Here is a 14107-nt window from a genome sequence, read left to right on the forward strand (position 1 = left end):
AATGAAAATAATACAAACAACGGGGTACTTTTATTTTGAAAACATAGCTATCGTGGCAGAAAGTGCTTGGATGCTTCCCTCTCCCGCATATGTGTCTAGTCCTACAGTAAAGCGACTGATACGGCGGCAAGGCGGCAGGTAAAATCGGGGTTTAGTGCCGCTGCGAGATGGCTGGACAGCAGTTTCAGTACGACGACAGTGGCAACACCTTTTTCTATTTCCTCACGTCATTTGTGGGACTAATAGTCATCCCAGCCACCTATTACCTCTGGCCCCGGGATCAGAATGCGGGTAAGGCCCCATATGCTAATGCACTACCAGCTAACCAGTTGCCTGTCGCTTGCTGATCACCCTGATAACCATGATTGCCTTTTCTGCAAAGAATATTTGATGACATTGCTGTATTTATTAAAACGAATGCCGAGAGTAAATCTAGTAATGACACCAAGGGCTTGCCAGAATGTTAATGTGTGGCATTAGCAGCTGACCCTTATTCAAATAAACTAGACTTGGTGGGATATTTCCAGTATTTAAGAGGTGTCGGTAACGGATCCTAATTCAGATACTTATAAATAAGGCTTTTCAAGTTTCTATTTGAGCATTGCTGCCATCACACACCAGCTACATACGTTAAATGTAGTGTTACTCCGTTCAGTAGGCTTGTTTTCGTATGTTCTCATTTGTTTACGTTGGCAAACACATTCAACTAATCTGAACATATAAAAACGCAGTGGATTTTTATATTATTTTCCGTCTGCAATCTGAATGGCATTCAGTGCCACTCCCTCTAATTTGTTAGCATGTGTTATGAAATGTTTTTTTCACCTTCTTGTGAATTGTGCTCTTTTAAGAACTGCATGTTTATCTTTCATTTACGTGCTGTTTACATGCAACAGAAAAGCATAAATATTGATAAAATTCACAGCAATAAATAAATATAGCCACAAAGACAATGGCTTGCAGTTTCTGCAAGCTACATAGAAGAAAACACAAAAATATACTGACAGGTAAAAGGTACACATTTATCATTTTTATTTATTTATTTATTTATTTATTTGTTTATTTCGAGCAATATACAGTTACACATGACAAGGCAATGCGCAGCATTTTGGTTAATCTGTACAAGCCTTTAAATTCATAATATTTACATCGACTTTAACCAAACCTAAATCTATTGCTCGAAACGGAGTGGATAGAAGTCAAACTTATTTGAACCCACCCCGGTTACCAAAAACAGGAAAAACAAAACAATAATAATTACTTCCTTACACAATATCGTAATACTCGATAGCAATTCTGAATATAAGTACATAAATGAAAACATGAGAAGGGAAGGAAGGGAAACCCTTTCTCCCTCATCAAAGGCAAAACAATACCAAAACAAAACAAAACATATCCTAAATACGCACCATGATCATGAACTCAGGTAACAATTATAATAATACCAACAATGGTAATCAATTACCTACGAGGTAAAATAAAACAGAGTATAAACACATGGATACATCTAGGAAAATACCAACAATGGTAATCAGAATACCTACAGGGTAATATTAACAAAATACAATGAATACAACTCACAAAATTAAACCATTTCCGACATATATTGCGATAAAACCTTCTGTTTATAATGTACTTTAATCATTCATTTCATTTGTAAACACATTAATATTTAAGTGTATACACAGTGCAAGTGTTCAGCTGTGCAAACAAGAATGAAGTGTGTAACACAAGCAACATTCAAGAAAAGCTGCACCTTCTTGGTTTTTACAGCACATTAATGCTCAGTAATTTCCTATCAGGCTGAAAACACTACAGCTTATTTTTGTTTGTGTGCGACTGTATGACAGACTGTCTCTGTCTGTCTAGATATTAGTAACAATGGTTTTACTGCACAAAAATCATTGTCTTGTTAATTTCTGTTATGTAACATTAACATTTTGTACATTTTCAGACAGCTTTTGTAAAATGCCTCTTAATGTAAGAGGGCCACAAAGGTTCACATTCAGATCAAAATATCAAATCCCATGCCAAGTTTGCAAAAGCCTTACTAACTAAAAAGTACCATAGTACTGTCATGCTTTTTGGGCATGCTAAGACTAATATTGTTTCTTGCATGTGTACTGTAAATACTGTGATATATGAATATGGTAAGCATTCAGTACTATGAAATATGTCAACGTACCATAGCATTATTATCTGAAGCTATCAGTGTATATGGAGTACTGCTTTGGTATGGGCTGTATGTTTGTTTGCATGGTGAGTGAGAATTCGATTTCATCGCACAATTGTTTGTTCTTTTAAATTAATTAATTCTCAGAGCAATTGCGGTTGAAGAGTTTACGGAGAGTTCATGGAAGATGTCTGTGGTATCGCCTTCGGCTTATGAAATCACAACAGAGCATTGTTCCAACACTTAAGTAAGTGATTGTTTCTGTGAAAATGGTGAGTTTCAGGTGAATTCATCTCATTTAGCAAGTCTTTCTGTCTTTTTGCAGTTTGAAAGCATTTAGTTTTTAACATGCATACTTTGTTATTATTGCAGTAGTTGTTTGTATATAGTGTGCACTGGGTAACATTTACATTTTTACAACAGCATCTGTTTACGATAATGCAAAAATAATAAATTTGCCAATTATACATGTTAAGAATTTTAAAAAATATCAAAAACATTTATTGTTTAATATATGATGTATTAAGTGCTTGGTATTCTGTCAACATTTTTTTATTATGATTCACCATTAGGAGGACTGCAGTTATTTCGTGATTTTGTAAGTTTTTGTTTGAGATCACAGTATTTCATTTGATTTCTGAAATTTCATATAGCGATCTAGATCAATTTGATTTTATAATGGGCTTATTCAAATGTACTCTTCTTGTATGTTGCTGTGACAACCCAGCAATGCAGCACAGTGGTCAAAACTTATGAAATTATTAATTCTTCAGCAAAATAATCGTCTCAGACACTTTTCAAAGCTCTGCACCAACTATTTAAAGCACAAAGCTTGGATCAGATGCATGGAGTATTCAGAATCTCGTCTTTCATGGTTTAAAGCAGCACTATGTCATTTTTTTCAACCTTTATAATATTTTTCCAAAACCCTTGAGATGGTACATCAACATACAATAGGGTGAATGACAGGTCTGCCATAGCCTGACAGTGTCTGTATCGCTTTTACTGGCACTCTGTAACTTCAGGGAGCGGGTAGGAACCCGAGCACAAAAAGAACTACAAAATTCGACAGCTTTATGGCATACGTCACTTCCCCCACTTCCTCAAATTCCGACGCGAGAGAACATTTTTTTTTAATAAATATGCAAAAATGTTAACAATTCTGTGTTTTTCTGTCAATATGGGATGCTGTGTGTACAATAATGAGGAAAAAAACGAACTTAAATGATTTCAGCAAATGGCTGCAAAAAAAGAGTGAGATAGTGAAAAATTTAAGGGGGTCTGAATACTTTCTGTACCCACTGTACCTTATATCGAATTGTAAGCAATTGTCAAATTTGTAGTTTTCTAACGTCTCATTCGGACTACAGAAACGTGACCTTCTGGCAATCTTACATAGCGTGGATATATCTTATAAATGATCGCAAAGCGGTGGCATGTCACGACTTGATGAACCACTGAAACGATTTTGAAAACATTATTTTAAAGTAAAACATTTTTACTTAGGGTTGTTTTAAATCTGCTCTTCTGGCTATTTAGTCACCATTACATGTACAACAGCTACTTTTTAATTGTAAATTGTGGTTACAAACTAAAATGAACTTTTTTTGTTGTTCTGTGTCATTTTAGAAAAGCAGCCCTGTTGTTTGGGTGGGCAGTATTTCTTTTCCTGGCCTATAAGGTGTCTAAATTAGATCGCGAGTACCAGGAGTATAACCCCTATGAGGTCCTCAACTTGGACGCGGTAAGGACGGCATTCTTGCTTTCTTTCTTGTTAATCTTGTTCTTTGTCATTTTAATCTCTAAGCTACTACTTCTCTAGATTAATAGATCCATTATGTTCCTCTTTAGGGGGCATCTGTTGCTGAGATTAAGAAGCAGTACAGAGTTCTGTCTCTAAAACACCATCCTGATAAAGGTGGAGATGAGGCCATGTTCATGAAGCTGGCTAAAGCTTACTCAGCGTAAGACTGCTGCCGCCACCCGTTTTACAAGTTGCCTTTTAAATTTAATGTCATGTTATTTATGGCTGTGGCAACTCTTTTTTCAGTCTTGGTATTGCAGTGTGTTGTTTTAGCTAGCACAATATAATTCGTAAAAATGTCACCCACTGTGCCAGAGTTAAATGCTTAATCTTCTTGAAATACCCACGCTACACCTTTCAATTACTTGTCAATATGGCACAGTATGTAATCATCACTTTTTAAAATTGTTTCCCACACTCAAATTCTCACAGTTTGACAAATGAGGAATCACGGAAAAACTGGGAGACCTATGGCAACCCTGATGGCCCAAGAGGTGATGATTTCTTGAACTTGTTAACTCATTGATTGATTTATTATTAATTTGTGTTCTCTAAAAACTGATCTCGATTTCATTTCACTCTTGATCAGTGACGAGTTTTGGAATCGCTCTTCCTGCGTGGATTGTTGACCAGAAAAACTCCATGCTGGTAAGTTCACTCTCTATTTTTTTTTCTCCAGCATTCAGTTAAGTTTTAAGCACATTTTAAGTGTCAACTAAACATTATATAAATGGCTCAAGACGTGCAATAAATGGCAAAACCTGTTTGCTTGTGCCTTTCACAGGTGCTGCTGGTCTATGGGTTGGCTTTTATGGTCATCCTTCCAGTGGTTGTGGTAAGCTAGTCTTCTAATGGTGATCAATAACTTAGACTTTAGATTTCATAGAAATCATGTACACTTCTGTTCAAAAGTTAGAATGTGTTTGAAAGAAGTCTCTTATGTTCACCAGGACTGCATGTGTTTGATCAAAAATAAAGTACAAATAGTGATATTGTGAAATTTTAATATTGTATTTATTCCTGTGATGACAAAGCTGAATTACCCCAGTCTTCAGTGTCGCATGATCTTTCAGAAATCATTCTAATATCTAATGCTCAAGAAATATTTCTTATTATTATCAATGTGGAAAACAATGTTTAAATCACTTTACTGTTGCTTTTGATCAATTTAATGTGTCCTTGCCGAGTAAAAGATAAAAAATAAAAGAACCCTTTAAAAAGTAGTTTACCTTTTTGGTCGTTTTGTAGAAACTGTAGTATAGAAACCCTTAAATTGATTTCCGTTGACTAATATTCTGATAAACCCTATATTAATGTGTGCATTTGTGTTTAGGGCACATGGTGGTACCGTTCCATTCGCTACAGCGGTGATCAGATCCTGATCAACACAACTCAGCTTTTTATGCACTTTATGTACAAAACGCCTACAATGAACATGAAACGTAAGTGCACACCTAGAAGGACGTAAGGTCACCATTCAGAAAACTATTTTATGACATCCTTTCGTGAATTCATCTGCTCTCTCTCTCTCTCTGTTTGACAGGATTGGTGATGGTGTTGACGGCAGCGTTTGAGTTTGATCCTCGTAGTAACAAAGAGGCCATTATAAGACCAACAGACAACATAGAAGTTCCTCAGGTAAAATGTTCAAACATTTATATGCGTTTTGTGCCAAAGATTTAAGAGTGCTTGTGGATAATGATTACAATTTCATACAGTAAATATAATGCTGGGTGTTTGTTCCTTTATGCAGTTGATTCGGGAGCTGGGGAATATTAATGTTAAGAAGAAGGAGCCTCCATTCTGCTATCCCTACAGCCTGAAGGCTCGAGTCTTATTACTTACACACCTTGCCAGGATGGATGTTTCTGAGAACATAGAGGAGGGTATGCAGTGCATTCACATACACCTCACACACAAGTGTCAAAATTTACTTCTGTAAGATAATACCACAACAACTACCGGTCTAATACAATTCATTACATTTATGCATTTGGCAGACGGTTTTATCCAAAAGAATTCAAGCTATACGTTGCAAGTATGTGTGCTCCTTGAGAATCAAACCCAAACTTGTTGTTGCTAATGCCACGCTCTGCTAGTTGAGCTACCTGATCTGTATTCATGTTGAATTTTCATTGCAAATAATTTAGGGTTATTAATGTGAATTAATTAGTAGTTTTGTATCTTCTACAGATCAAAGGTTTGTGGTGAAGAAGGGCCCTGCTTTACTACAGGAAATGATCAATGTTGGCTGTCAACTCACTATGATGGCAACCAGTAGAGGAGGTAACTAATATTTTCAATATTGACTGATGGACTAAGGCTTAATTTTAAAACATGTATTCATATACACTACAGTTAAAACGTTTGGCATCAGTATGATTGTTGATTTCAAAGATCACGCATTTACTTTAATTCAAGAATGCATAAATATGGCAGTAAAGACTATATGTATTGTTTTCTTTACTGCCATATATATATATATATATATATAATAAAAAAATAAACAAAAAGTCAAATAAATGCTGTTGTTATTTATATATATATATATATATATATATATATATATATATATAAATTTTTAAAAAATCAAACAAACAAAGGTTTTTTGCAAACGTGATTATGTAAAAATTTTGCAAACGACATTTATGCATTTTGGTAGCCGACTGGAAAACACAATAGCTTCGGGACATCGGGCTACCGATTTTGCGAGCCCTGATACATGATTAAAACATGTTTTTTTTTTTTTTTTTTTTTGCTTGTTTGATTTTCTAGGACTCCGGGCCCCCAGGCTGACGTCCATAGAGAACTGCATGAAACTGTCTCAGATGGTGGTTCAAGGACTGCAGGAGGCCAGATCTCCTTTCTTGCAGCTGCCCCATTTTGAAGAGGAGCACCTCCGATACTGTATCTGTAAAAAGGTACCTATTTCTCAAAGGCATTACAGCACATAAGAGGATATGTTAGGGCAATTTTGTTGTTGTTTATAGTATACTATAGTAGAACTATAAAAACTGTGGCATTTTATTTTGTAAATCTATGCATACTAATAGTTAGGGCTGTGAGGTAATCTGCTACATCAGTTATAGTGGCACTTTCAAAAAAATGTAGGCTATTTTTCTTCATAACAAGTTTAATACAAACCATAGTTACACACCTCCACTTAAACTATTGTTACTAGGGCTGTCAAACAAGTAATCGTGATTAATCGCAAAATAAATAAATAAAAGTTTGTGTTTACATAGTATATGTTGGTGCTCTGTATATAATTTTTATATATATATAAATACACACACATGCTTGTATATATTTAATAATTTTTTTCATGTCTATACTGTATATGGATTTATATATAATTTATATTATATTTTTATATGTTTTTATACTCTTAAATATGCATGCATGTGTGTGTATTTATATATACAAAATAAATATACACAGTGCACCCACAGATATTATGTAAACACAAACTTTTATTTTGGATACGATTAATCGTTTGACAGCCCTAATTGTTACTGCCAAAATTTAAAATACTATCCAAATTTCCAAATCTCATTCCCCTCTCTGATTCTCAGTATAAGGTGCGGACGTTGCAAGATCTTGTCAGTCTGAAAGACTCGGACAGGAGAAACATGCTGAGATTCCTTGGGGATGAGAAGTATGATGAGGTCATGGCGGTCCTCGGGAGCTTCCCCTCTATCAACATGGAAACTAAACTTCAAGGTGTGTTTGTTAGTCAGCGTTTGTACACTTTTACATTCAATAAAAACAATATGTGTTATTTGAAGACTTCAACTCTTTGTATGTTTCATCACTCCACAGTCTTGGACGATGAAGATAGCAATAACATCACAGCAGGATCCATTGTCACAGTTACAGTTACCTTGACGAGGAAGAGAATGTCTGTAAGTAGTATATTTGCAAGAATATCTCATGGGCCTCCATTTCTCATCCAGATGTTAACTTGAAAAGGGGTCATATAGTATTACTCTACACTCTAACTATAGTGGTTGATTTGTGTGTTATGTATAATATGGGCATTGATTATGGTCATGGAATGGCCATTGGTACACACATTGCAGCAGGCATCCACAAGAGGTCAATGCTGAGCCTGTTTTTTGTTTTAATTTTTTTTGGTTGAGAATTCATTTCAGCAAGACAATGTTTTTTTTTTTTTTTTTTTTTTTTTTTTTTTTTACCAAAAACAGTTTTTATTGATATCTACATTGAACTATTTACACACAACAACATTGTAAATTTGTACACTAAATTTGTATTTGTGTTTAGGAGATGTTCGAGAAAGAGGAGAATGCACCTCTACCTACAGAGGAAGCTAATACAGAGGAGGTAGTAATGCTTTTAAGTTTCACAATAATCAAACACAAAAATATAATGATTTTAACAAGCACAGTTGCATCTTGCTATTTGCTCATTATCATGTTTGAATGTTTTAAAAAGATTAATTTGTCATTTGCAGCAAGGTGATGCCAAAAACAAAACAAAAGTTTGGCAAAATAAGAATAAAGGAGCTAAAAAAGCTGCCAAGTCCAAAAAGAAGAAACTGACTAAGAAGAAACCAGTCCCCCAACAGCAAGCAAAAGGAGACAAGGCCAAACAGGCCAATGGCAATGTGGCAGGAAATGTAAGGAACCTAGAACTTTGTATATACTCAGTGGTACATTTGTTTTGTTTTTTGATAAAAATAACTTTCAATTTTACCATACTAAAGATTGAGGTCAGGACGTTTTCTTTATTTTTTATTAATCAAAGATACATTAAATTGATGCATGAAAGTGACAGTAAAACATTTATAGTGTTGCCACAGAGACCATTCTCCTGCTGGAAAATTGTTTCTGGACAATTTTTCTGGTCCCTAATTCAGGTGACAAGGCACATATGCTGCTCTCAATGATCGCATATTGTGCTGAGTCCAGACCAGGAGGCGTTCCGTCAGCCTGTAAAGCTTTTGGGGCCTGACGCCACCCTGGCAATATAAGCAAAATAAGCGTCCTTCAGATCTATCGACATAAACCAGTCCTCTTGGCAAATCTGCACGAGGATTTTCCTGGTTGTGAGCATTCTGAACTGTCTGAGACCCCCGTTTCTTTTCGGTACCAGAAAATATCTGCTGTATAGACCCCCTTTGCTCTTAGCTTGAGATAAAGGCTCTATGGCCCCTCTGCTCAATAGTTTCGCTACTTCGGTTTTTACCATAGTTTAAAAAAATAATGATCTTGCCATCCCCAAACTTGGTAGTGTAATATATGTCAGTCATTCATTTTAGTCAGTTTTATTTTGATGCATGTTTTCTGATATTATTGACAGCAAAAACAAATCTTTCATCCCATTGCATATGTTTTCTTGTTCACAGGAAGTTGCTGCATCAAAAGAGGAAGAGGACGATCTCTCTGATAAAGGCAGTGAATCGGACGAAGCAGAGGGAAATAAGGACTCGCCTAGCGAGAGAGATGAGGAGAGTGACACTGAGATGGACGAGATTGCCGGAGATGATGAGGAGGTGCGTGTCAAATCTCTTGGACGAGTGACTGCTGATGGTAGTTATTGCAGTGCAGATTATTCCATAACCAACACGTCTTTTTTTTTCTATAGGAATGGGAGGCCCTACAACAGAGCATTCAGCGTCGTGAAAGGGCGCTATTGGAGACCAAGTCTAAGGTCACACACCCTGTCTACAGCCTGTACTTTCCTGAGGAGAAACAGGAGTGGTGGTGGCTCTACATCGCAGATAGGAAAGAACAGACACTGGTGTCTATGCCCAATCATGTGTGCACACTCAAAGACACCGAGGAGGTGAGGCCACAACCATCTGTTTGTGCTCTATCACACCTTTTTGTTGAGAAAAGTTGAAAGAGGTAAAAGAAAGGATGACATTGTGTTGCTCATTGTTTTGATGGTCTTGTATATCCAGGTTTTCTTTCTTTCTTTTTCTTTCAATTGGAAAACTAAGGCATTTAGAACTGTAGTAACAAAAACAAATCACTAAAATTAATTGCAATATAGTGTGCTGATATTATAATGAAAGAATAATAGAGTTTGTGTGTGTGTGACTGGCTTCAGAGTCTCCTGCGCTGCAGTATTCCCCATAGCCTGTTGCTAGGCAACCTCCACACTGCAGTCTCTGTCTGGTTACAGGACAGCCAGATGCCTGTCATAATTCTGTCTGACATATACTGAGAGCTTCCTCTCTGTGAGGAGCATGAGAATGCAAGGATGTAAACAAACGGGTCATAAATCTGCCCATATTTCCCAATTACTCTTCCGTATTAGATTGTGCTGAGTTGTGTAAAGTGACCAATGATTATGTAAACTTCCTGTTTGCCTCAGGTTGAACTGAAATTCCCCGCTCCATCCAAAACTGGAAACTATCAATATTCTGTGATTCTCAGATCAGATTCATTCATGGGATTAGATCAGGTCAAGCCACTCAAGGTCAGTTTTTGTTTTCTTCTTTGGAAATGCTCTTTCTTATTTGTTAAATTATTTTTTATTAAATATAAAAAAAAATAAATAAAAAATTGTACTTTTAAGTTTCATTTTTTTAAAGAAGAAAATGTAATCAAAAAATACAGTAAAACGGTAATATTGCAAAAAATATTATTACAATTGTTTTCTATCTGAATATATTTTTAAGGTAATTGTGTGATGGCAAAGCTGGATTTTCACCAGCCATTACTCCAGTTAATAAATATGTTAATATATTTTCTAGAATCTTTGTGGTCATCATTTTATTTCGTTTTAGCTGGAGGTTCATGAGGCGAAGGCCATGATGGATAACCACCCGCAGTGGGATATCCCAGAAACTGAGGAAGAAGAGGATGACCCAGAGGACAGTGATGGCATTGAGGAGTCTGAGGAAGATGAAGAAGACAACGACTAATCCAGTCATTTCATGCAAACTTGAGCACAGCTCATACACCCATGTGCACACACACACACACACACACACATACACACACACCCACACCCACATAGCCCCAGACCGTTGCCGTCTTCTGGGCCGCCACAGACCGGAGGCAAACAGGAGACAAGGACGTTGACGCCCCCTCTTCCTGTTTAAAACCCTCATGAATCACAAATCTGTCTGAACCGTTTATTTTGCCAATCAAAACAAGACTTAAGGAACTGTCGGTTATCTTTCCCTGCGTTCATCCAGTCGTTATCGGTGGGATGTCACAGTGGTTATGTGTGGGGTCCAGCTGTGTTTCATATTCCTCTCCACTTGACGAAAAACATGTCTGACCAGCCAATGCGTCGGAAAAAATAAAAACCAGAGTACCGCTGAAAAATCACACACCTCATGACTGTCATTTTTCAATTTTATGTCCATTTATGCTTCAAGGGTGTTTTCTACCTTATCATTTTGTAGTTAGATATCAAATTGACCAGGTGTTTTCACTTTTACGAGGCTGTGTGAAGTGAGCACAAGGACTTGGTGCGATCAGAGCTGCTTGAGCGAGAGTTATGGGCGAAGGAGCCGCACCGCTGTGGGTTGCATCTCAAATTGTCTTCATCGTCCTGAAGTGTGGAAATCCAATACGTTTATAAATCTCACCTATCTTAACTACTTCCAGCTTCTCATCACGAGCGCAGGTTGTCTCAGCCTCACAAAAATGACTGCAGACATTCCACAGCCAGGTCTACTGTTTAGTCCTGATTTAACCTTTAATGTTGCTTTACCTATAACTATTGTTCCGCTCTTTCACAAAAGCAGGTAGATATCAGACTGATTTCTTGCCTCTGTGTATTAACATGGCCTCATTTATTTTTTTTTAACTCCCTCTAGGACAATTTAAGTTTTTGAATATTGATTGAACTGGAAACCTAAAATACCCCACTGTTGCTGACTGCAGTTGTTACAAGAGCACAGGTCTTTTCCCATCAATCTGTTTGCCATAGGGCTTTGAAAGACAGGTGGGTGGAATTAAACCCAAAATAAATGATCAAATGACATATAGGACTTTTGGCTTCCCATAGATCTGTATTCCTCATCTATTGATAGGTTACCTTGATTTATTTTTTTATATATACTATGTTTTACATTCCACTCTCGTCAAATATGAATGCCTTATTCAATGTATACAATTTGTAGTGGCCACAAATATTGCAAATGGTTTGTGATGCAAAAACACCAATATAAGTGATGGGAATAATCGAGGGTCAGTGTTTATTTCTGTAAGTTGTGGAGGGATGGCAACAGGGCTTAAAATTAAGGGTATATTTTATTATTTTTGTTCCATTTCAATGTTATTTTTGCGCCAGTGGAAGGTCTGACAGCGTATTGGAAGTGCTGATTTAGTGGTTGTGAAAATATTAGTCTGGTCTTTTTATTTAATCAGTCAGTGGGAGAGGTGACTGATATGAAATTTTTTGAAATGTAGAAATGCGTATGAAATGATAATCTTCATTTATTGTTAAAATTTTTTTATCATGAATTTATGACAGGAAATTGGATTTTCTTGTTTGTTCCCAATAACTAATGTTTGTGTTTTAAAGTTACATTTGGAAAATTGCAAACATCCGTAGAAAATTATTTGACTTATTTCCCCTCGCGTTCATTAGCTTAAACACAATGTAATCTTTATTGACTTAGGGAAAAGTGTCATATTCTGGTTGCATGTAACACACATTCACAGCCAATTTTATAAAATAATAAAGGTTTTACAGATAAGTAGACATTTTAGTATTATAGCTCCAAAAAAAGATTGTAGGCTCAGAATTCATGCTGTGACTGAACCGCACAGATTATGAGAAATGTCTCTGCATACACAGAGAAACTCACCGGCCAGAAAAGGGTGAATTACCTAGTAAACAGTATCTGCCACTTTTGTTTACAAGAAAACTGTCATTGTAAATGGAAAATATATATTATTTGTATTTAAATAATTTCAAATAAAATAACTTTTTAAATTATTTTCTTTTTGATTACACATGATTGAACACAGCTTTGAGATGTTCTCTGAATCTGCATCATTCCTTGATAAATATTCTTATAGACTAGTTAAGTTATAGTACTATAATAGTTATAGTTGTATAGACTATTAGTGTTTACTAGACTGAGCTTTATTTGTCTGAAGGTATGAGGCACTTTGGATATTTTTTTTCTTCTTCTTGATTTTCCATGACATTTTCAAAAAACATTTTTAAGACATAATTGCTAATGATTTGTTAAATATTATACAAAAGAGAATGAAAGTTACTTTAAAGTGCTACAAATCCTGCTGGTGAGCGGACACTGGTCTGTGAAGTCTAACCATCAGCATCCCCTTTATTCCCAAACACCCAGTTTCTGAAACTTCTGAGGCTCATTTTATTGGTTTTGGCTACACACATTGTCAAATTTGCAGTTTGGACTTTGAATTTAATTATTTGAAATAAACGAGAAACAATTTTTTTTTTTAATGTTAAAAGCAATCTCTAACTTTTTTTAAACAGTAGGCCTATATTCAAAAATAATTTATACTCATCGACATTTTTCGCCTTTCTATAAATATGTTTGCTGTTATAAGGAATTGAATGTATCAAACCAATAAGTTAGTCAAGTGTGCTGCAGCTTAGTCAAAAGATCACGCGCTGACACGTCAACAAGTTAGGCTATTTTTTAAATAATATGTGGACAGTTTTCGCTCTATATAATATATAGGCAATAACTATATTCGCGCCATGCTTTAGATATTTAAACGGATTTCCGTGATAATATAGGCTCTGTGAGTAGCTATGCTCATAAATGTGCCGTATTTTCGTAATTTTTACCACGTAACACCGTGACTGACATGCTTGTATTTCTACAGTGCGAAACCAACATCAGTTTTCGTCCCATGACCTTGAGTGTGCCTTCCCGAACAGGTTGCTATACATATTCAACACCCAAATCCAATATGATTTTCTACCCTCCCTTCTGAGTAGGCTAAATGACCACAAAGATAATTTCCTAAACAAACAAATAAATAAAGACAAATAGGCTAATCAACTTAATGTATGAAACAACAATAAATATTGTTTTATTATGTGGAATTATAATAATAAACAGCCTATCTCAACACCAAATCATTTGAGTGCCCTCAAACACAGTCCTATATTAATGATTTTGCATTAGCTGTTCAGCTGAATGC

At 35.9% G+C, this 14107-nt stretch overlaps 1 protein-coding gene across 1 annotated transcript; it reads left to right on the plus strand.

Annotated features, from left to right (window-relative positions):
- Positions 1-64: 64 nt before the first annotated feature.
- Positions 65-11287, plus strand: sec63 (SEC63 homolog, protein translocation regulator). Its single transcript, XM_039692660.2, has 20 exons — positions 65-291; positions 2321-2420; positions 3803-3917; positions 4025-4137; positions 4410-4471; positions 4567-4625; positions 4762-4812; positions 5311-5419; positions 5521-5615; positions 5731-5863; positions 6171-6263; positions 6753-6898; positions 7553-7700; positions 7800-7882; positions 8265-8324; positions 8455-8619; positions 9349-9495; positions 9588-9788; positions 10323-10427; positions 10738-11287. The coding sequence occupies exons 1-20, from the start codon at positions 168-170 to the stop codon at positions 10873-10875; spliced, it is 2247 nt and encodes a 748-aa protein (XP_039548594.2). The 5' UTR covers positions 65-167; the 3' UTR covers positions 10876-11287.
- Positions 11288-14107: the final 2820 nt, after the last annotated feature.

Source organism: Pimephales promelas, chromosome 13 (assembly GCF_988280905.1).
Source record: "Pimephales promelas chromosome 13, fPimPro1.hap1.1, whole genome shotgun sequence".
NCBI lineage: Eukaryota > Metazoa > Chordata > Actinopteri > Cypriniformes > Leuciscidae > Pimephales > Pimephales promelas.